This window comes from Sander lucioperca, chromosome 6 (assembly GCF_008315115.2).
Source record: "Sander lucioperca isolate FBNREF2018 chromosome 6, SLUC_FBN_1.2, whole genome shotgun sequence".
NCBI lineage: Eukaryota > Metazoa > Chordata > Actinopteri > Perciformes > Percidae > Sander > Sander lucioperca.
In genome coordinates, this window is record NC_050178.1 from 17,853,723 (window position 1) to 17,878,393 (window position 24,671).

A 24,671-nucleotide genomic window follows, 5' to 3' on the forward strand; every position below is an offset into this window, starting at 1 on the left:
AATTCAAAATGAAGTTTATTCATTAGGATAAACTCCTTGAGATAAACCATCTCGTTTTGGAGGGTTGTTTGCATTTCTTTGAACCAATCACAGACGTCTTGGGCGGCGCTAAGCTCCAGACGCAGCAACGGTGACTCTGCAAAATAGTCTCGGGAAGGAACTTGTTTTGGTGGAACATTTGCACCCCCAAAAAGAAAATATTAAGTGAAGTTAACTGTTCACACAATACAGTAACGTGAGCTATTTAAATTAACTGGCTACATGGTTAAACCTCATTAGCTCTTACCAGTGTATCACTGTGTGTACTTCATCCACAGCAATCTCACCAATCGGTCCCAAAAGTCCCAGTTAGAGAGTAAATGCCGTAAATATATTCTTTGTAAATCTTTACAATCATTCCCCCAAAGAACCAAGCAGCACTGCCATGTTGCACCATCCACATTTATTTTCAAAACTCCATGAAACATCCAAATTGCCGAAGATACCCTTAAATCTTTTCTGGTTGCCTAACAGTTGGTCCCAGCCAATAGTCCAGCACATAACCCCCTATAAAACAGCCAACTGTCGGTTTTACACATTGGTTTTGGTACAGATTAAACAAAGAAGATATCAGGCAGCTGGCTGTAGCTTTATATTTAACAAACATATGATTAAATCTCCGCCTTACGGTTTGGGAAATATGGTATTTTTGGTTTTTTATATATATATGTATATATATATATATATATATATATATATATATATATATATATATATATATAAAAGACAGACTGGTGCACTAAAACAAAAATAAATAAACAACACTTGACTCTAGAACATTTTGTATTAACATTACTCAAAATAAAACCAAAAACTGACTTGAAGATGGTGGCAGTGTGTAGATACAATTTCCTTGAAACTATTATAAATGTTAGTTTGTCATCAATGATGTCTTGAATTTAAAAGGACCTAAAGCTTTTCCTTCAACTTCGTTCTCCATTGTTGGCCGAAGCAACACCCATGTTCTTTGCTCTTTTCTTGTATTGTTCTTTCCAGAGAACTCCTTCTCACTTTGTTTCCTTAAGCCACTGTTATTGATCAAATGACCCATGAAGGAAAGCAACATGCTCCTGAAGCCTTTTGGATATTTGCTCTCTGCTGCAGTGCCCGCACCACTCATCAAACTGTGTCTAACTTCTGTCACTGAGGTTGATTACTTTTCTGTGTGCAATCACTCTGACGTGGGATTAGAGCTTTCTTTGAAATATGTTCCATGACCTTCATGACTTAAATGGAATGGATCATTTTTCTTCAAGTGTTGTTTCACACTTTCTTAGTGGGCCAAAATGGAGACACACTGTATTTTCCCTACTATGTACTTCTTATGTACTATATACTATGTCCTTATAAATGTTCTATTACATTCATCACATTCATACATTCTTCTTAAAGCTATATTTTTAGGCATTTTATGCTTTATTTAAATAGTGACTATAGAAATAAGGGGAGAAAGAGGGTTCTTCTTTTGTGTCCTATACATTGCAATGGTCGGCAGCAAGGCGGCGGTATCTAGGGATACACATGTCTTGCCCACCCAATCAAAAGTTAAGAAAATGTGTTCAGCCAATGGAAGAAGCAGACCTGTCCATAGCTGTGTTCACTCTCTGTAAAAAATAGAGATTAGCATCTGCCATCTGGCCAGATTTTTGTGGCATCTGACCAAGGATTTGAAACGGTAACCTTTGGGCCAGTTGTCCACTTCTCTAACCTCTGGGCTACCTATTGCCAAGTTTCCCACAGTTCCCATTATTTTATTATATATATATATATATATACAGTATATTATAGAATTCAATTCAATTACCCACCCTCCCTAATATAGCAGGCTAAAAACGGGCCCTGGCTGGCAGTGTAAAAAGTAAAAAGTGGTCTGACGATGACTGAACAGCTCCCATTTCTGGTTCGCTAAATGTGAATGAGTGAGTTTGAGTGAGTAACTGTTCTGGCTCTCCTCTTCAAATGACACACACTTTTCTCTCTTCTGCAATCACTGCAGCATAGTGGCCTAGTGTCAATGTGTGCTGTATCCTGTTTATAAGTTCCTGTTAAAGAAGAAAGTTTGGTTTGATGAGGCATTTTGTTGGAAAACCATATTGGAGATTTGTTACGTTAGATAGTATGCTATAGATTTAAGTAATATTACACACCAACCTTAAATTCAAATGCTGTGCATGTACCATTTACCATGGGATGAGTTGTTTCTCTCTGACGGGCACGCCAGCAACACTGGGAACCAAGTGTTTTATAACTGCTTTTTGTATCACATGTTGTTTGTGAGAATTTACACAATAAAGTTGTGAGACAAAAAATAATACTGGGAACCATGCAATTTGCTCCAAACAGGAACTGCACTAGTCTTCTAAAAAGCATTTGATGGAGGGATTTAATAAGTGGTGATCAATAATAACAATCACCCATTTTAGTCTTCCTTTCTCCCACAAAGGTCACTGGGGAAACCTCAGATGCAATCAGGGCTGCTGGATTATGGAATCACAATAATTGTTTTTTCTCCATTATGTTGTTGTTGAGATCGTGAGGAGCCTCGTAATCCCAATTAAAATTAGATTAATTACACAGCCCTAGATGCAATGTACTGTACGTAAGATAATATATCCACATCCCATATACGTATAATTGCACAGTTACCATAGCAATCAGCCTGCCCGATGACTTATCTCATGCTGTGAAACAATCAATCAGTCATTTAATTTATTTGTCACATGAAATCATAAAAAATACAATTTTCAATGTGATGTTATCCTGTCAGTTCCTACACTGTATGCATTCAAAACAGTAATAATAATAATAATAATAATAATAATAATAAACTGATAAGCTCCAACAATACCACAACTGATTTCACACCTAAACCGGACCATACTTGAATACACTCTTCTGTGTCCTCCATTTGGCGTTAGAATTATGTTTTTTAACACTAAATGATGGACAATGATGAAGGACAGGAAGCAGAAACACTTGTCCTGATATGTTCTATTCTTGTTATGTTGACATTGCACTTACTGAGTGAAAAGAGAAAAGATTGTGTTTGGGCGGTCCCCACGTTGTGAATAGAGCTGAGCGATATGGAAAAAAATCAAATATCACAAAATTTTTTACCAAATACATCGATGTGGATATTGCGGCGATATTGTAGGGTTGACTATTGGTGCTTTCACAAAATATTAACACAATAACAGTTTTGAGAAAATATCACCAATAATGTGGATGCAATGAATAAGGACTGGGTAAAGGCAAATAACCAAACAGCTAGTAAGTCTAGTAAGTTCAGAAAACTACATCACTTTACTGTAACGCAGCCTTTAAAACCAGGAAAAGACAACACTTGTGTCACATCATGAAATTACGATATCCAATATTTAAGACAACATACCTACCTACAGTAGCCTCATATATCAATGTTAATATAATATCGATATATTGCCCAGCCCTAGTTGTGTATTATGGTGCCTTCAAATGGGCTGCTGTTTACTGTGTGCATGAGAAGAGTCCATATGATCCAGACAATGTTGTGCTATTCATTGGAGATGTTACGATACCCATTCCAGTATTGGAAAAAAAAGCCTCCGATACAGCCTAAAATGCTGGTATCGGTATTGGCAAGTACTGGAGTTTATGAATCGAACTGATACATAATTTAGCCCCGAAGTCTACTTTAAAGTAGTTTACTTATGTTCTGTTATAGTCGGTCGGTTTGGACGTTATGACTTGCTGTCATACTGGATAATAAAGTTCTATGGCATTCATTGTTTGTGTTCTTTCATGTTTCACAAAGAGTTTAACAACACTGATTGCAATCACATCACATCCATACAGGGATATTAGTATACAGCTGTTAAAACATAATAAAATATATGACAGACAGGTATCGGATCGGTACTCTGTATCGTCCGATACACAAGTTCAGGTATCGGAATCGTTATTGGGAAGAAAAAATGGTATAGATAGATGGATATTTTATGTCGGAACATCTCTACTATTCATTTCATCATGAGTTGGGGTGTTGCGATGGCTTTGTGTTGGCTTTGTGGAACATGCACCAATGTCTTCAGTAATGGAACCAATTGATGTTGGTCTGCTCTGCTATCAGAGAGAGACTTGCTTTAATGTGTGAGAGATGAGTTAACGTTTCTGTTTCAGGGTTAGAAATATTCCAATGTGTCTTCAGCACAGAATTCTTTAACAGAACTTGTTCAGATGTGTTGGTGTGCCCTCTGAGACCGGTGGAGCGTTTTCGGGATCTTCGGCCAGATGAAGTGGCAGACTTATTCAACACCGCTCAGAGAGTCGCCAACCTGGTGGAGAAGCACTTCAATGCCACCTCCCTCACCATCGCCATCCAGGTAAAACACACACTGACCCCTAGATTCCAACGGGCGCGCCTGTGCTGCGTTGCGCCACCGGCAGCAATCACGGCCACTCAAGACAATGCTTGTTATTCCACCAGCCGCGACGCAGCGCGTCCCAGAAGCAGCTCTCCGCTCTGCTCCTTTAAAAATACACGGCAGGTCTATTTTTTACGGCACGGTGAGGAAGTGCAGGAAGTGGAAGGGTTAGAGCATTCGTTCAAATTTCTAAATAAAATACCCTGTGTAGACTCCCGATCGTATATCACATCACTTAACTATTTTAGCAACTAAGACACAGCCACAAATCTGTGTTGTTCATAACTGAACTAAATGGAAGAAACCTTGTAAACCAGAGATCTTCAACAGGGGTTCCGGGACCCGTAGGGGGTCGTTAGAGTTAGTGCAGGGTGGGCGCCAAATTATGTAAAAAAGAATATTTTTCTGAAAGTTTTGTTTTTCAAAAAATTAAGTAAGTCTGAAAATATACATTACAGTAATACGAATGCAACATTTTAACAGCAAAGATGAATTGGCCTATTTGTGAAAAAAAAAAAAAATAATCAACACTTTGAAGATAAATTTACTATAGGTAAAGTAGCCCCTATGGTAGCCAAACAGTTAAGATTACAGTAAGTGTATGTTTACTAAAACGTTACAGTAAAACATGATGTATAAATAATAACCATTTATTTTCATCCATTCGGCCCAGTTTACAGTAATATGCAACTCAACATGGGCGTAAATCTGATCTAACAGTAGGGGGGGACAATAAACATAAAATTTCTGAAGAGCAATTTTTGAAGGGGACACAAATAAAACAGCCACAATTATACTGGTAGAGGACATGTGTACACAAGCCACAAAAATACCTTAAAACATAATGACTTATTTTGAAAAAGTGTCCCCATATAAAAGAAATACAATACTTTTGTGCACTTGTTAAATTAGCTGATCATAATGTAAATTAGTGAGCCACTAATAAAGCTCATCAAATATGAATTAGGTTCATAGGTTCACCACGCGGTCATATTATAATTATAAAATGATCTTGCGTCCTCCGCATGAATATTAGGTGAGGGGGGACTCAAAATATTTCTAAACTTAAAAAGCATTTTTTGGGGTTTATATTGTTTTACTACTTACACAGATATTTTAAGTATACATCATTATGTTATTTACAACACACAGCATTGTTTTAATGATATTTCTAGGGGGGACAACCTTTAGAAAGGGGGGTCCTGACCCCTCCGACCCCCCTGGGATTTACGCCCTTGCAACTCAATGGTATACAATAGATGCAGTAAGGGGTCCCTATTTGGTCTGTCTTTCAGCTTAGGATGTTGAAGAGCCCTTATGTAGACTACTGACTTGTATGGTAGAAACACAAATATCCAGGAAAAATGACCAAAACAACGATATCTGCGAGTCGGGCAGTCCCGGTGCGGTGACGGAACAAAACCACTTCACAGCCGGAATGCAGCACATCGGCGCCTGGTGGAATTCCGGGGTTAGGGACTGTTCAAAGATACTGTAGCATCAACTTCAGGTTGTAGTGGGGAGCCTACTACACTATAGTTGATCTAAAATGGTGTGAAATGATGTATGATATTTTCAGGATCTTTGGCCCTAACTCAGGGCATACACAACAATCACACCATAATAGTTATTCATATAATCCTGTTATTCAAAAAGGATAAGTAGTCATTTTCTCTGTTTGTTTCAGGCCTTCCAAAACCAAAAACATGGTTATATATCTGTTGGCCAGTTTATTAGGTCTACCTAGGTAAAATGAATGCAGTATTCCAACATTCCTGCAATAAACCCTCCATTCATGACAGTTCTAATGTTCACTTTTGTGTTGAAACGGTTTTAGGGAGGTGTTGATTTTGGAGGATGGAGTTCGTGGAAGGGCTGCACAATATAATGTTTTGTTATCGTCATCGCGATATCAACTGCCGCATTATACACATAGCGAAAGGCTCCGACATATCGCAAAAGACGCTAGAAGTGTTGAAATTAATCAAATAATCGATGCATCACGATGCGGACATGGACGATGCTGCATCGATGCAGTGGCCGACCATAATTGATTATAACGCAATGATGTCGTTCGTTCCGGCCGCGGCATAAACATTCAAATGAAAAATAGAAGAGCTGTGTTAGTTTCTTGGACTAACAGCTAACTGTCAGTTGGATTTCTGTGTGTTTGCTTCCCTGAAGATAACGTCCTGTCGGACGTGTCGCACACGAGCTACCATCAGGCTTGCAACTTTTATTTTTCCCTCTTGGTGTGCGTGCGTGCGTGTGTGGTAACACAGTGGTTTAATAGGGTTTGAGTAAGTTTTACATTGAAACGGCTGTAAGGAGGAATCACATTGTGTAGCTGGAGTGTTTTAAGTGGAAACTGATAGAGTTAAGAAGTGAGAAGTTAACATATTTGAAGGGTGTGATTTGTGTTATATGTTCTTTTTTTTGTTATTCAATCTAATGGCTAAATATTATTTGTACATTTAAGTTATCGTTCAGTAAACAATACCTTTTTTGTTAAAGAGTTGTCTGGGGTCAGTTATTCCAATACAGCACAATAGATTTGCAGGTTAAAAGTAGGGTGGTATATGACTAATCCAAAATAGGTAAACCTTCGTGGTAGCTACCTTAAAGAAACCAACCCAAACACCTCATCATTCCAGTCTAAAGTTACTTATTGCAGCTTGGGCATTGCACTTGACAATACAAGCTTGTTAAGTCAAATATCCTATATGGCTTTAATAGAAAAATGTTTTTGACGCATCGTGATGCATCGAGATATCGAATCGAGTCACTGACATGATAATTGTAATCAAATCGAATGAATATATAATACAATATTTCTCTCTGAAATGTAACAGAGTAGAAGTAGAAAGTGGCATGAAAAGAAAAGACTCAAGTAAAGTACAAGTACCTCAACAATTGGACTTAAGTACAGTACTGGAGTAAATTTACTTAGTTACATTCAACCACTGCCGAGGAGGGATACATTCTGGTGGTTTCATGTACGTTTGTTGCTCTGACAAAACATATATAATAAACCTAAAGAAGACAACAAAGACAAAGATGCCCACTTGGAGTGCTGAGGCCTCGTGTTAGCTTCGACTGAACTTAGCAGTGTAGTCCCTCTAGGGTGGTATCTGTGTACAGCCAAAATTGACAGGAATATTATATATACAAATACTTGCAAATACTGTATTGAGATAGACTATCCAAAGCTGTCCTTTAAACCCTGCTGGACCCGCCAGTGCCTCCACCTTTACAATCTCATGCTGTGCTGCTGAGCTTGGTTCAACCCAAAAAATCTCTGTTGTTAAATGTGATTTATGCTTCTGCGGAGGCTAGACGCAGAGCTTCTGCCGTAGCCTACGTAAGTGGCCTCAAGTTTATACTTGTGCGCTGGTGTCTGCGTCGTTCTAATGTATCTTTTTAAGAGAATAGCAGTGTGTGTGTGTGTGTGTGTGTGTGTGTGTGTGGAGCGAGTGAGAGAGTGATGGTGATTAGCTTTGGAGCGAGTACCGACTCTTAAGGCATAGTGAGAGAAACATACAGTACGCTGCATCTCATAGCCCTTAAAGGACAATTCCGGCGCAAAATGAACCTAGGGGTTAATAACATATGTGTACCGAGTCGACCATTCTCTGGGACATGTTTTCATGCTAATCGAATGTGTCTCTAGCTTTAAACAAGCTACCGCAAACGGGTGGTTAGCTGCTAACTAGGGCTGTCAGCATTAACGCGTTAATCGCGATGCGATTAAGGGCCGAGCATAACGCGTGCATTTTTTTTAATCGCATTAATCGCATGCCGCCATTTATTAAATTATTTTACACTTCACTCGGCTTCGCAACGTGCCTAACAGGCTACTATTTTGACCCTTTGCCGCACCTGTACTTATCATCAAGCTGCCATACTTCCTCGTAAAACACATCCTGCTGCTGCAGGGTGCAGGCCTGATGGAGAAAGACAGCAGCAACACAATTCTGAATGGCGCTTTTTATTTTCCAAAAGTCCTGGACAGCTCAGTAGACAAGTCGAAAGCCACATGCACGTTGTGTAAAGCCGAATTAAAATATCACGAAGCACGTCAAGCTTGAGCTACCACCTACGAGCTAATTAACGTGACTCAGGTTAATGCTAGTGGGCTCAGGCAAAGCACTATTTTGGAGAGTCCTACTCGCCGATCTGTTGATGAAACCAAATTACTACAGCTTTTGCGAAATGGGTGGCAACTAACTGCAGACCTGTCAGCATCGTAGAAGAAGTGAGTGAGTAATCAAAATTATTTAGGAGTTACTGCACACTATATTGACTCTGGTAAGGATAGAGATTTTTAGTTTTTTAGTTAGGTACTTGGAGGAATTGTGCAATAATGACAGATTCACACATTTTTCTTTTGTTTACAGTAAATAAATAAACAAATACAAATCTTAAAGTCAAGTTCATAAAGTAACTTTCCTTGCATTCATTTCATTCCCGGTCAAGATACACTGGTAAGAATTGCTTTCCATTGTTAAAATGTACTTAATGAAAAATAAATGCAAAATTCTGAAATGCAAAATAATAGAATTTTGTGATAAAACATGCAATTTAACCATGATTAACAATAGAAATTCAGCGATTAATCACGACAAAAAAAAAAGTATCGTTTGATAGCCCTACTGCTAACGCTACCTCTTGTGAGCATTCGTGATTCGACTGCTCATGACCGCGCCCGCATGTAAACATGAACGCTACAGTCTTTATAATCTACCTTTTTAATAAACTGTCTGTACACTTACAATGTTCTCAATGCTTCGGTTTACATGTAGGGACCCTCATTATGCTACCGTTAAAGTGTGGTGCTATTTTGAGCCTTGTTAGTGGTATAAAATAGTGATTTACCATCTGCCCCGAAAGGTAGCGTTAGCAGCTAACCACCCGTTTGCGGTAGCTTGTTTAAAGCTAGAGACACATTCGATTAGCATGAAAACATGTCCCAGAGAACGGTCAACTCGGTACACATATGTTATTAACCCCTAGGTTCATTTTGTGCCGGAATTGTCCTTTGAACTTGCCTCCCTTCCTCGTATCTTAGTCCCTCCCACCGAGGAGGCACGGGAGAGATGCGAGGAAATCACCGGGAGAGAGGAACTGAGAAAATGTGTTGTAGAGGGAGGAAACGTCCTTTCCTCTGAAGCGTCACATGAATTCGTCAGCTGTACGGGTGGAGTTAGCAACTCCTTCAACTGCATGGCTTCCGTAAAGGCTGCTCTAGTGTTTCCTCGCTTATAGCTCTTCGATGATCCCTTCTCGATGCTCGCTCCTCGGGAAAGAAATAAGAGCTTTGTGACGGCCTTCACCAAGGAGGGACAGAACAGACAGTCTGTGGTTCAATCTAATAAACTTTATTCTAAATTATTGTGGAGATCTCAAAGTTTCCAAAAAATAAAGTCTTGGGTGCGGACTCAGGGACATTTTTTAGTTGCAATTGTTTCCAGTCAGATTCAAGGTAAAATAAGAGTAAGAAAAGAGTGAGTCAATAAGTGGATAAAGTATCATAGCTACAGTAAGAAAAACAAACATTAAGTAGTAAAATGAGATTAGGTGAAAAAGATTGTTTTACAAATCTTCAATGTTTGCTAAAAGAAAAAGTATGTTATTTATTATTTCTTCTAACTCAAACTCATTGGCCTTGGCTCATTTTCTGTGAAGAACATAAAAAATAACTTATTTTCAATGACTGCACATGATACACCCCCCCCTACACATAACTATTACATATGAGGTGTTTGTGTCTACTGGACCCGAGTGTATTTAATTGTAGGTGAACTATGTTGTCTTTCTGCACCTGCTATTCCCACACAAAGTTACACAATTGTTACATTTCAAGCACTTTCACCTGTTCTGATTAAGTTCTAAGAAATAAGCACCAATAATGATCAAAAATCTTGTTTCTATTTTTTCTACCTTTTTTATAATTGAATTTCCTTGTTTTCTCACAAAAAACGAAAATGATCATATGATCATAAATGTGATCTCACATGGCTAAATGGCAAATATGAACCATACATGATGTATATATCATTGGTAACTAATCTGTTAAGTATTTTTACATAAATTGTTATGGCTGTATTTATTTAAAAGCCTAATAATGTGGTGGGTCCACCAGACCCAGGAACATTGGCTGTGTAACAAAAATATGAACATTATACAAGGGTTAAAGGGTAATAGGTTTTAAATGGGTTAAAACAGAATCAAGCAGATCAGTGTACTTGAATCAAGAAAGAAAAGTTATTCATATTTGAACAATGTAAAAAAAGAATAGTCTTATTGTACTGGCTGTTTTTTGTTGTTGTTTTTTTTCACTTGTTTGAAGTAAATTAGAATTTTAAATCTTAACAAAAGACCAAATGGCCTATTGGTGTTTTTTAGTATGGATGGGCTCTGCTGCCGTATGATGGGAGCTAAATACGGAGCTGACTCTGACACCCAGACAGGCTCTGGTCTCCGACTGAATGGCCTTGTTCTGCATAACCACTGATATATATGCTAATATCAAAATGGCAGCTAGCTCGCTCTGCGGTCCTGTCATAGAAAATTGTTTCGAAGGTAATCTTTACCTGGATATCATTTTCTTTGACTGGGGAGGTGATGAGAATTGATGATGGGAGATTAGTTGTGACAGCTCCCGGGTTCCAGCCGACACATTAAAGGGGAACTCTCTGCAGGAGGGGGCAACTGTTCTCTGCAGTACGCCACTCCTGTGACAAATAATAATATCACACAAATCAACCTCACTTGAGGGAAAAAAAAGAAGAAAAAAAAAAGATGATTTTTTACTAGATCAGTGCTGTAAAATAACACGGGAGCTCATCACTGATGTGTGATATGAACGAGCCATGCAAATTCCAGTCATCATTTCCTAACAAATAAAGTATAATCCCAATGAATGTGATCACACCTAATATGACAGAGTCTGAGAAGAAGACGCGTGTTGAAAGGGTTTGGTTGGTGTCAGCAGATGAAGAAGTAGTTGTGCTCCGGAGCAGTCAGTCTCGAGGAAAAAGAAAGAAAAAGAGAGATAAGAACACTTTCGCTCTCTACCTTTTTAACTAATAATTCCCATTTAAGTAATGACTGTGTGTAATAACTGTACCGGCACTGTTAGAAAAGTCCGTAGAAATACTGGCTAATATACAGTGTTAATATGATGGAATTTTCTGTAATGATTTTTCACAGGTGTTTTTGGATGAAAAGAAATGTCCGTTAAAGGGTAACTACCGTTTTTTTTTTTCAATCTGAACCCTATTTTTCTATGTTTTTCTGTCTAACTGACTGATGGGAACATCAATTTTTGACAGTGGTCCAGTATTAAGCGAGATTGCTGCAGTCGGCAGCGGGGAAACATGCTACAATGTAAGTTAATAGGGCAGTTGTCCAGCTTGTATTTACCTTCACAAAAGTGCTCATTTTGCCACCGACAGGCTCAGATCAGTAAGCTATGTGTTTATTTCTACCAGATCTAGAGTTGTGATGGTTGGAAAAGTGAAAAGACAACCCAAAACGGCTTTCCATAGTTTTCTGTCGACTTTTAATTAAGTGTATTTTACAGTGCTAAAATTACTGTTTATTTACATGGAGTCTGGTGGGTTTAGTGAACGCAGTTTCGCAGATGTTTTTATGTTTAAAAAAAGATCTTATTCTTTAACAGAAAGGTCGACCTCCTTGGAAATATTTTCCATAATGTTGTCAGACACTTAGAATATTAATCTGAGCCTGTCAGTGGCAAAACAAGCACTTTGTGAAGGTAAATACAAGCTGGACAATTGCACTATTAACTTATATTGTAGCTTGTTTCGCCGCTGCCAACTGCAGCAATCTTGCTTAATACTGGACCAATTTCAGAGATTGTTGTTCCCATCAGTCACTTAGACACAAAAACATAGGAAAATAGGGTTGAAAAAAACGTTAGTTAGCCTTTAAAGGTACAGAGGATATACTTTAAATTTAAAGAATTTTCAGTTTTTTGGATCAACGGAAATGTCTGTAAACTTAACTGAAAAGGGGCTGGTAATATTCTGCCAGGACATTATCTGTTTTTCTACGGATTTTTTTCTTACATGAAGCAGAGTGAAAAATGTGAATTTTCCGTTTGCGGCATAAAGGCATGTCTTCTTCTTTTTAAATGTGCTGTATTGGAGGACAGTTTTCAGCTGTGTTGACATTGACATTACACATTCTACAGTCATTTGATCCACTGATAATATCTAATTATTGAGTGCTTTGACCAAGCAAACGTTTAGTTACCAGCAGTGGATTTTAGAGGATAAAAAATAAAAATACAGTTTCAGTGAACACTGCAGATACAGTTCATAAAATGTGCATTTAAAAAAAAAGGAACTTGGTTCACTTTACATACAAAACATATAAACATAGGTGCCCGGGTAGCTCAGTTGGGAGAGCGCGCGCCTAATATGGAGATTTACTTCTCGATGCAGCGGCCGCGGTTTCGACTCCAACCTGCGGCCCTTTGCTGCATGTCGTTCGCCGTCTCTCTCCCCTTTCATGCCTTTAGCTGTCCTGTCAAAATAAAATGCCTAAAAAAAATCTTTCAAAATAAAAATATAAAACAAACAAACATATAAACATGTGTTGTGTAGACAGCGTTGAATATGCTGAATGGTGATTTCTGGTCTGCATTTCTACGTTTTTCTTTCTTTGATCTATATCTTTCAATACAAATAGTGTATGTAATCCATGTATCTACTCATTTGTGTATCACATATTGTATATTTCCGTGTACAAAGTGTAGAAAAATACAAATTAGTCTTCTTGTCCCTCCACTGGAAGAAAAATTAAATAATAAATGGTCATAGAGAAATAAATGTCAGCACAGAAGGAATGAAACAATCATTTTTGTTAATCGGAAGAAAGAAGTGAGGTACTGTAGCTCGTCTGGAATTAAAATGTATCTGAATTATTGATGTAAATATTTCTGAATTCCCAACTCTATTCTAATTACCTCTTTCTGTTCCCACCAGGACGGCCCTGAAGCCGGACAAACCGTGAAGGTGAGAAATTAATAATTCACCGCCTTTTTAAATATGTCATGAGGCCCCTGCAACAATTAAATAATCATCACATTTGTGGTGCGTAACTCTTGCCAGGGCTGAATAATTTAGAGATCTTCTCTCTAAAAGGTTTAAATCATTTTTTTGGTTTGGTTGGAGGCTGTATGGAATGATTCAGGTGACTGACTGGGGACCCACCGAGGTCTAAGGTTAAAGTGAAAGGGACCCAATCATTAGCTTTCACTGCAGCTCAGAGCTCTTCTCAACCCTTCATACACTACTGCACTGTACTATCCGCTACCAGATATATCACACTCCATTGCATTCATTTTGAAGACTCTTTTGTCGCATTGAAGAGTACGCTTAAAGGCTCTGCAAGCATTTTTCTCTTTCACTTTCTTACTGCACAAGGGTCTGACGTGAACACAAATTATTTTCTGCCAAAGTTGAAAAAGTTCTGTTTATTTCACATGAGAAATGTGTGTCTGTGCTAGTTTTCTTTGTAGGGTTTGGGTTAGTCTCCCCTGTTCAGAGAGAGAGGGGTCTCTGTTTATTGGACCAGTTAAATTCAGAGAAACTACAGAAACAAAGATTTTTTTTTCTGAATCAAAACAGAATGCATCATGAAAACGTGAAATGAAAAAAAACATTCTCTAAAGCGACTGCCCCTCCAGAAACCAACATTCAAGAATTGCAGCTGATTACTTCCAAGGAGACAACAAAGACACCGAGAGGTCTGGGAGGCATTGGGATGCAGGCAGAAGGACGCTGGGACCGCAGGATTTTTGCTCCATCCTTGAGTGTGGCCGTTCTTTCCAAGTATGCCCATGTTTGCCTGTTTAGACGTGGTCGGACGAAACATCGTATGAACTAATTTGTTTCAAGAATACCGAACCTTGACGTTTCAAACTTTAGAACTGAAATTCATTACTCGGACATCTATGCTGGTGCCCCAAATGGTTTGTTAACACAGAACAATCCACAAAGCGGTCATTGCAAACATCTGTCTATCACGTCCGCCATTGTTGTTGTGAACAAACAGTCACGGAGGTCACGCCAAGGGGGTAAGCCTCTCTTCTCAATGCATACCTCCTGCGCCATTTTGATGCTACCTAGCTCTCACCCGCGTTAGCATTCCATTGACTGCCATTCATTTTGACGTCACTTTGACAGCGAATAACTTTACATCAGAAGTGTTTAAAGACTCTATTTGTCCATTGTTTATTTCTAAAGAAACACGACAATGTATAAAAGGCTCCATTACCTTGTACCTCACGTTATGGCTCCGTAGCAGACGTTTTTGTAAAAATAGGCGATTGTGTCATAACCACGCGACTTACATAGTAGAGGAATTACCGTATAGTACAGGAGAAGCTTACAGGCAATTTCGACTTACATTAGCTGTTTAAGTTTAATTACTAATGTTAACTAGCATTTTAGTTAGCAATAATTAGCCTGTGCCTATGTTATGTCCTTACATATACCTACACTCTCCGTCTCTGCAAGATTGGGAATCATTGAGATTTCTCTTGGCACAGCTACCAGAAGACTTCCAACTTTCAGACAGGTTGCTCACGTCACATTTATGTCGTCTCTCTCAGTTAGAGGCTGCGCAGTAACGCTCAGCCCTCACCGGAAAAGTGCTTCTAATATCCTTCACTGGTCTCCGTCCAGAGCAACGGGATCTGTTGGTCCATTTCTTTAACTGTCTATGGGTCACACACACCTAAACCACGCCCGCAGCTGACAGTAGCACCTCACTGGACGCCGATTGGTTCGGTCCGCTGGTAGTTCAGACACAAACGCATCAGGTTGGATTTCCATGTGATATGTGATCCCGCGATTCTCTCGTGATCTCATGATATCCCGAGAATTCAGCTGTTGTGCAAGGTAACGTAACGTAAAGTCCCTCTACACATATAAACAGTTTTAGAGCTGCAAAGACTAATCAATTAATGGATTAGTTGTCAACTATTAAATTAATCGCCAACTATTTTGATAATCGGTTTGAGTCATTTTTTTACGAAAAAAACAAAAACATTCTCTGATTCCAGCTTTTTAAATGTGAATATGTTCTAGTTTCTTCTCTCCTCTGTGACAGTAAACTGAATATCGTTGAGTTGTGGACAAAACAAGACATTTGGGGACATCATCTTGGGCTTTGGGAAACACTGATCCACATTTTTCACCATTTTCTGACATTTTATAGACCAAACAAGTAATCGATTAATCGAGAAAATAATCAACAGATTAATCAACAATGAAAATAATCGTTAGTAGCAGCCCTAAACAGTATAGGCATGTGAATTTGCCTCTGAACTGATATTGCTATACATTACTGAACCAGCCCCAAAGTGCACTAACTCATCCTTCAAGTTTTAAAAAAGGCAAAGGTCACTCTGTCCAGGACAATGTTTTCAAATCCACCCACCGCCCTCTCCTTAAAAAAAAAAAGACGCAATCTCCACTGTGTGCCCTAAGAGAACAATGTCTTTTTAAAAGATCTTTATTTTTCCATTTCCACAACAACCCCCATTTTTCATCTACCGGTTGTTTGAGATGAAATGGCATTCATCTGGCAACACAAACAAGGTCAAAGAGTAATGCATTTTTGCTTGAGTTCAGTTAGATTCACACCAGCAAGTAGGTAATATTTTAGCGTTATCAGAATATCAGCAGCTCAGAAATATTCCTGCAGGCCCGTCTGTTGAGGGTCTTCACTGCAGGAAAGCACACGGTGGGAGCAGTAAATCAAGGCGGTAATAAAGGAGCAGTTTCCCACTGAGCCTTAACTCACTGAAATAATCTACATATTTCATCAAGTAATTTTAACACAAAGCAACTCTTGATGTGTAGACCTGTCTGGTCTTTTTATAAAAACAGATTATCTTAGCGCATGTAGCACACCTGCTACAGTAGCAGCCCAACCCCATCTATCAACTAGGTTATTGCAATCAGGTGCCTGCGCGCCAGCAATAAAAGTGGTCCTTTGATTGAATAAGAGTGAGGCAAATGCACTCTTATAAACTCACTGCCTGGAGTCGCACAGACACAAGACAAATCTTTGCGTTCTAAATGATGGAATTGGATTTTATTTCTGTCTTCTGGAAAATGCAGAAGGGATTATAGTGATTTATCATGCGGGGGTCTATGTATAGATCAGGCATGTTTACTAAGCAAGCCTGGCTGTTATATATGGGTGTTTTAAAGATAAAGATGATTAGATATAATATGCACCGAGTTGATTTTACTGATTAAACCCACAGGAATGTATTTTCTTAGCAGTCATTATGGAAGGCTGAGACAGACAATGTCTTGCAACAAGAGTTTTATTTTGATAGCCACTTATGAAATGTCATCTGAGCTTGTTTGTATCAATTAAGAAATATCTCCAAGATTAGAAACATGCTTTGAATGACACAGAAAAAAGTATCCACGCGTCTATATCATCACGCCTGGAATACTGTAATTCTCTTTTTACCTGTTAAAACTCCCACTCATTCTCACAAATGTAACTTATCCAGATCTCAGCAGCCAGATTATTAACTAAGTCTAGGAGGTTATATCATATCACTCCAATTTTAGCATTACCGCACTGGTTGCCCATTAAAAGTTTAAAATATTTTAAAATTCAAAAAATCTGGTTGAGATCGGCTGACTCCACCTCAGCTTGTAAGTGCCTCCTTAAAACTCATTTTCATAAGATGGCCTAAACTTAACCATGTTTTCTTTTCCATTATTGCATCACTGCATATTTCCTTTTTTTGCTACTTTTCATGGTGTTTTATTTGAACTTCACTGCCATTATGTATTTAAATTAAGCTTGCGTTGTATCATCAATTTAATATTTTTAGATGCATTTCCCTGCATGTTTCTTTAATTGACATCCTATCTTGCACTTTCACTGTTTGATGTATGGGCTCAGCGCTGCTTGAAATCTGTGCTCTCATGTTCTAATTTGTGTATGTCATGGGGGGAGGGGGAGGGGCTTACATGGGTTTCTGATTCCTACTGTAATTAATATTTAGTAAATGTTTTAATCTGGAAAACACTTTGTGCTTAATGCTTAAAGTGCTATATAAATAAAATGATTATTTTCAAGTACAAGCGCCCATAGGTTGAGAAGCTCAGTCATCCGTGAGGAACTCGGAGTAGAGCCGCTGCTCCTTTGCGTCGAAAGGAGCAAGTTGAGGTGGTTTGGGCATCTGGTAAGGACGCCCCCTGGGTGCCTCCCTAGGGAGGTGTTCCAGGCACGTCCAGCTGGGAGGAGGCCTCGGGAAAGACCCAGGACTAGGTGGAGGGATTATATCTCCTCCCTGGCCTGGGAACACCTCCGGATCCCCCTGTCAGAACTGCTGCCCCCGGACCTGACCTCGATAAGCATATGACGATGGATGCGTGGATGGATATTATTATTTTCAGATATAACCATGGATGTATGATATTAACTGGATGCTGGATCCCAAAATGGCGCCTATTGAATTTAATGGAGTTGCTCCCATGGAGCATTTGCCAAAAAAGTTTCTAAGCTTCCAGGTTTACTTCTGTGATACGCGACCTACTGAATATGCGCAGTAGTGTTGGTCTCGCTGTCCCCGCCCGCCAGTTCCCACTCGGCCCATAGACTTTACATTACAGGTTTTTAAATCGCTTTTCTTGGCTGGAGGGACGTTTCTCAAATATAAAAAGTCCATGGAATAAAAATTCTGGATAAAGAGTCATAACCGACCTTGTTTGCAGTTTGAGGTGTCCTGGCAGCAGTTTTCCAGACCTCTCTTTTACAATGGTAGTTTGTGGGGAAAATCCTTTTTGGGCCCTTGCAATACCGCAAGTGGACACCGGAAAGAAATTGTCGAAAAGGCTGAGCGCACTTCCTTGGGAGCTGAAAATCACCAACAAGTGAGAAGTGACTTGGCGTGGATATTCACCATCCAATCAGCAAATAATTTAATGATGTGGAAACTTGCTACCTCTTCAAACTCCTGAAGCTTTGTGAAGAAATAGTTCAAGTCTTTAGGAAATGTGTTTTCTGAGTGAAATGAGAAGATGGATATCACGCTCATGTCTTTATGTTACAAACGGAGCTGGAGTCAGCGCATAGTAAGCCAAGCTTTGCAAAAAGACTGGAAGCACGGCAAGTTAGCTAGCCTGTGTACAAAAAAAACCCATCTGCCAACAACTAAAGCTCACTGATTAACACTCACCCCTAAATTCCACCTGGCCTGTCTGCGCTGCGCTAAAAATACGCGCCAGGTCTATTTTTGACACGACCCGTGGGGCATTAAATAGGGAGTGGAAGGGCTCAAGCTTGAGTTGGGTGGGCAAAACGCTCCGCTTCGGACGCTCTGCTTCGGACGCTCTGCTTCGGACGCGCCGCTTCGGACGCTCCGCTTCGGACGCTCCTGGTGTGGTATGACGCATGGCGGACGCCCGAACAAAACCGGAACGCAGCGCATCTGCGCCTGATGAAAATTCAGATGTCTTGATTACTTGATTGGTTACTTGATTAAAAAGAAATGTAAACATGACAGTGTTTAGATTTAGTGGGAGTTATGTCCATAGCTATTTCTTGGAGACAGCCCAGTGAAGTGACCGTACCTAGCTTCCTGGATGAAGTCTTGACATCACAGTGACGTTGCCGGCCTCTACACAGACCAAAGCCAAAATGTGCTAACGACCGTAATTGGCAACTGGCGCTGTAGCTGGAGGGATACACTGTTACGTTAACGTTAACCAAAGTTGACATCTCTACAGTATGTGTGTGAAAATCTCTATTTCTCTGTCCACATTACAATGTGAGATGAATGTTTCAACTCAGGTGGTCCCCTGACTTTTCCTCCCAGCTCCATCATCAAGTCATTATTTTGTATTAGTCTGCACTAAAAACTAAGATATCAACATGGTAGACATTATAAACATCGGCAGGTTAGCATTGTCACTGTGAGCATTGTATGGTCTGCCTCACAGAGCAGCAAGTATGGTCGATTAACCAAAATCTTTCCCTAACCTTATCCAATTGGTTTAGGTTGCTTTCAAACCTGAACAGTTTGGTCCGTTGAAACCGAACCCTGAAGCGCTTGATCGGATAGTTTTTTTTGGGTGGTGTGAAAGCTCATTTGAACTCTGGTGCGGACCAAACAACCAAACTCTGGTCCGTTTGAAAACGGGGGTCTCTGTTCTCTTCCAAGTGTTCTAGAATTCAGTTCACTTTAGGTGAGAACCTGAACCGACCCAAATACAGGAAGTGAACTGAAAACAATACATCTACTAGCCTGCAATTTCAACCTTGCACACAGTTTACAGACTTATATATGATTTAAGGGATAATAACTTATTCATAACTTATTATGACATACATCGCTGGTCGTCTGTGTGACAACACATCCTCATCTCCCTCTCATCAGGGCCCCCCTCTCTCAGCTGCTCACATTGTTTGCCTTCTTTTAAAATATTAGAAACTTTCATGCAGAACCAGAAATCCCAAGACGTTATAAATTTGGTGTTGCTCCATTATTTCTGAGACCGGAAGTGTCGGCAAGTTTCACTCGGATATTCTGTCCAATAGACCAGCGGCCGTTTCCACCGTGTGACATTTGTTAACAGTGTTGGTTGTTTGACAAAGTGCAGTGTGAACACAACTGGAACCAAATGAAAAATGCAACAATGTTGCAACTTCACCCCCGAATCGTTCCGAGCCTACCGAACTATAGGTGTGAAAGCGTTACTCAGTTACCTCAGTTACGTAGTGTTAACCAGGTCTAACATAACTGCAGTCTGCCTTATCCGACACATAACCATCTGCGGATATTGAAAAAAAATTATAATTTTAAAAATGTTACATTGAATCCAGGGTTTTCACTCTGTCAATTAAAATACCTAAAATAAGACAACGGATATACATTATGCATAGAAGATTTGTGTTATTTTCCAGTGAAAGTGAAGTTTTCTTTGATAATTCAAAGCCCTCCTGTCTACAGCTTCTTCCCAATGACCACACAATTAAATCAAGCTCCATTACAATTATATATTATATTTTATATCTTTTTATATCTATTTAGGGAGATATAAAGAAAACAAACGGTCAGATGGAGATGTTTAAGTGTGTGTTTTTGGAGGAATACTGGGTGTAGAAATGGAATCATGTAGTTGGTGTTTGTGGAGTAGGTGGTTGTTGTTCAGCTGTGTAGGTATTATGAAGCGTCCTGGTTGTACTGTATACATTGTCAGGAAATCCTGAGGGTTATAGTGTTTGTGCCTGCTGAGTGTGTTTGAGGGCTTTAAGCTCTTTGTCACACAGATATGATGCATTGTTGGACATTCTTTCAGCACTCGTTTATTCTCTGCTATCCAGCTTTGGCTGCTTTGTGTTCCACACATGCTGCTGGGTAATAGTGAAATAAACAGTTGGTCAGGCCATAGACGATCTACATGCACTGATTAGGTTTCATACAGTTCTACTGATACAAAGATATAGTTTGGTTTATCGCTACTTCAATTTATTTAATGTGAGAAGATGTCCATTATATAATGCTAATTCATGCACACAAATTATCAATTAGAGGGACCATATTAAGTAATTCAGTTGCACAAGTTATTCATTTGCATGCACAAATTACACAACTGTTTACCCCGATACCTGCAGGCTTTGTATAATTCAGTTCATAATGCAAATAATCCTCTGCAAGCAATTTTCTGGCAGTAAGTGTCAGTATAATGAAACAAGACAGAAAGGTGTAAATGTCTACTCAGGCATGAAGACACCTGAGACACTAAAATCTGGAACTCTCGAAACAAGTTGAATTTCTAAAGAAGTTCTAATTTTGAAATTGGTGAAATTCTCTTACACCACTTGGAGATTTGTGGTCCTCCTAAAAATGCCAAAATACATTGTCTGTCCATGCCCCATTAGAACAACTACTACTATCAGCAGGAGGATGTCGTTGTTGTTGACATTGGGCCTTTCCAAAACCATTACAAATCATTGTTTTAGGATCTGACAACGCTATAGTTAATGTTGCATTTAGGCACAACAACAACTTGATTAGGTTTCGGTTAAAGGGTGTGGGGATCTTTTTATTGTCATGGTTAAACACTTGTTTAAGGTTACATAACCAGAGAAGCCAACATTGACTAAAACGAGCAGCGATTTCCTGAAACAAAGTGCATGTTTTGTTCACACATTCATCCACCCAAACCTTTAAGATTTAGGATGGAGGACTCATTGGCAAAACTACAAACCATGACATTGTATATGCCCGTTTAGTGATAAAAATTAAAGCAACATTAACACTAGCCATTCAGTTTCTGTAAAAAAAAATCCTAGTTGTTTCTTTGGTTTTGAGCCATTGATTGTAGTGGGCAGTAAAAACTACATTGTAAAGCCTATGTATTCATTTATTTATTCAGCATCTACAAAGTTCAATATTTTCACATATACCTAAGATTTGGTAAAATATGTTGCTGTTGAGGCTCACCTGTTCAGTAAATATGAGGAGAATTTAACATCAAACACATCTCCACTACTTTGTGTGATCTCTATTGTATCTTGAGTTCTGAAACCAGCCTGAAGTCATCCTCGTCCTGCAATGCAGAAAAATCTATTCAGCAGCTGATTAATCCCGATTCATTTCCCAACAGAATTGAAAAGGAAAATTACCAAAAAGATCAGTGAAACTTGAACTTTTCCAAACAAGATGAATAAGATTCTCATGTGATTTACTGAAGAAATTCACTTTGCTTTCAGGTGATGTGGGTGAAGGGGGGACGTTGTGGGAAGAATCTCGCTCTTGTTGTTGCTAATTAGGACTCTTTAGGAGACTTTCTTCTTTCCCCTTAACGGGGACCACATCTGATTGCGACACAGTATATTTGTCTGCCTGTCAGACTAGATTCCACCTAAGTCCCTTATATTGATATTGCTGCTATTGTCCTTGTTTGTTTCTGCAGTTGCAGATTAATTAAGAGACATCTGGTTTGATTATTTGGAGTGTGCACCACTGCTTTATCTTGTGCAAACATTGAGCAAATACGCAGACTTCCTAAGACTCCCCTGTCGGTGCAGTTGATGGGATGTGAACATGCGGCTTTGCATGAAGGACGTTCAGCTGTGTAGGTATTATGAAGCGTCCTGGTTGTACTGTATACATGTCATCAGGAAATCCTGAGGGTTATAGTGTTTGTGCCTGCTGAGTGTGTTCGAGGGCTTTAAGCTTTTTGTCACACAGATTTGATGCATTGTTGGACATTCTTTCAACACTCGTTTATTCTCAGCTATCCAGCTTTGGCTGCTTTTGTGGTGCACATAATCTTCAAGCAGTGCATGATTGACTAATTATCGACAGGACATGCAGCCTGGGGAGGTGCTCACCACTGCTGCACAGGAGCTAACAGTGAATACTGACCTCAACATCTGCAGAGTGTGTGACCAGGAAGCACCAATGGGAGAGGAACGACACTGTGACTCAGTGTCAAGGACACAAAGTGTCTGAGGACAGCTGCAAAGTAATGCTGCTCCAGTACAGAGAGGAGACATTGAACATACTTAAAAATAAAAAAATAAAAATTTGAGAGGTATGCTCCTGTATTCTCAATGCTACCACTGCAGGCTTACCTTGCACAGCAGCTGGATTCACGATATCGCGAGATCTCACGAGAATCACAGGATCACATATCACACGCAAATCCATCTTGTCAGGCTTCAAGCTGTCTATATCCACGACGTTCCTCTTCCGGGATTGCTCCGTTGCCACTGGAAATTCCACCAATGTCACTCTTTTCAGCCGGATGTCAGTAACCTTCCCTTGTCTTTGTGTTGGAATTTTAAACTCCTGTGGATTTATGAGGACTATGGTTAACTGCTCCTCAGATCTCTGCAGCATAAATCCAGACATCTAGCTAGACTATCTGTCCAATCTGAGTTTTCTGTTGCACAACTAAAACAACCTCTGCACGTACACATGTTCCACCAAAACAAGTTCCTTCCTGAGGCTATTTTGCAGCAGTACCATTGCTCTGTGTGGCGCTTAGCGACGCCCAAGACGATTGTGATTAGTTTAAAGAAATGCCAATAAACCAGAGCACATTTTTCTCCCATCCTGGAATGCTGTGTGGACTAGCCAGACCCTCCTCTGCAGCGCTGTTGAGGAAGGTCTGGCAATGTGAGTTTAGACTTCACATAATGGGTTTGTGTCTGAACTACCAGCGGACCAAACCAATCAGCGTCCGGTGAGGAGCTACTGGCAGCTACAGGCGAGGTGTGTGTGACGGCCTCGACTGTTGGTTCAAAACAACAATGCCAGACCTGATAGATGGATGGTGCATGAAGTCTTTTTATCTGGGGAGAACACAGATAAAACATTTTAGTTATAAAATGGTTCTTTTCATTATATTATCAAGGACTAGCTGATTAGTGTTTTTTTTAATATTGGCTGATATATTTTTGGTGGCACAATTGTTCCAAAATGGATTTCTAGCATAAGATTTGTGTAAAATCCCTCCCAAGGAACATCTATTGTATGTATAACTGTAATGAAGCCGAATGCTTCCTTTTTATCAGCCGAGAATACGTTGTTATTTCCAGCAGCTGCTGTGGTGGAGAGAGCTGGCAGGGTGGAGGTAGAGCTCTGTCTCACCAGAGGTGTGCCTCGCAGATATACTGTACACACACTCTGCACTGTTAAGTGTCTTGGAAAAATCCACTCAGGGGTTTAATGCCTTACTTTAGAGCATCGATACAGTGAAGGAAATGCATGCTTCTTCCCCCACCTTCCACACTGAGCTTGAAAAAGCAAAACATTTCTTGTTGTTCTGATTAAATTCAGTCTAGTTGAGTTAATATTAAAAAATGCAAAGTCAAAGATGAATTAAATCATTGGCTTGTTTCGATAGATTACAAGTTAATGCTGACTGTAAATGAAAGAAACTATAATCACATCAGTAGTAAGTGCAATAATTGCACAATGTTTACAGAATTCCACAAAAAGTGAAATTATGAATGCACTTCTCTCCTCTACAGCAAACAGAATTAGGACTTTTCATAATCATATCAAGCACTTATGTTCTTAAGACATCTCTAAAGATTTTAACTGAATATATTAGAAATTTCTGGAAGTGTAGATAACATTCATGAAAGAAAAGCACATCACTTTTGCTTTGATTTACAGACTGTCATTAGGTAATCTCCACA

At 39.4% G+C, this 24,671-nt stretch overlaps 1 protein-coding gene across 2 annotated transcripts in view; it reads left to right on the top strand.

Moving 5' to 3' along the window:
• fhit (fragile histidine triad diadenosine triphosphatase) overlaps positions 1-24,671 on the top strand; it is a 439,268-nt gene that overhangs the window by 322,360 nt on the left and 92,237 nt on the right. For both annotated transcript variants that reach the window (XM_031277239.2, XM_031277238.2), the window contains 2 exons: positions 4,255-4,400; positions 13,457-13,486. In XM_031277239.2, coding sequence (XP_031133099.1) covers positions 4,255-4,400; positions 13,457-13,486 — 176 coding nt within the window. The remainder of the gene's footprint in view (positions 1-4,254; positions 4,401-13,456; positions 13,487-24,671) is intronic.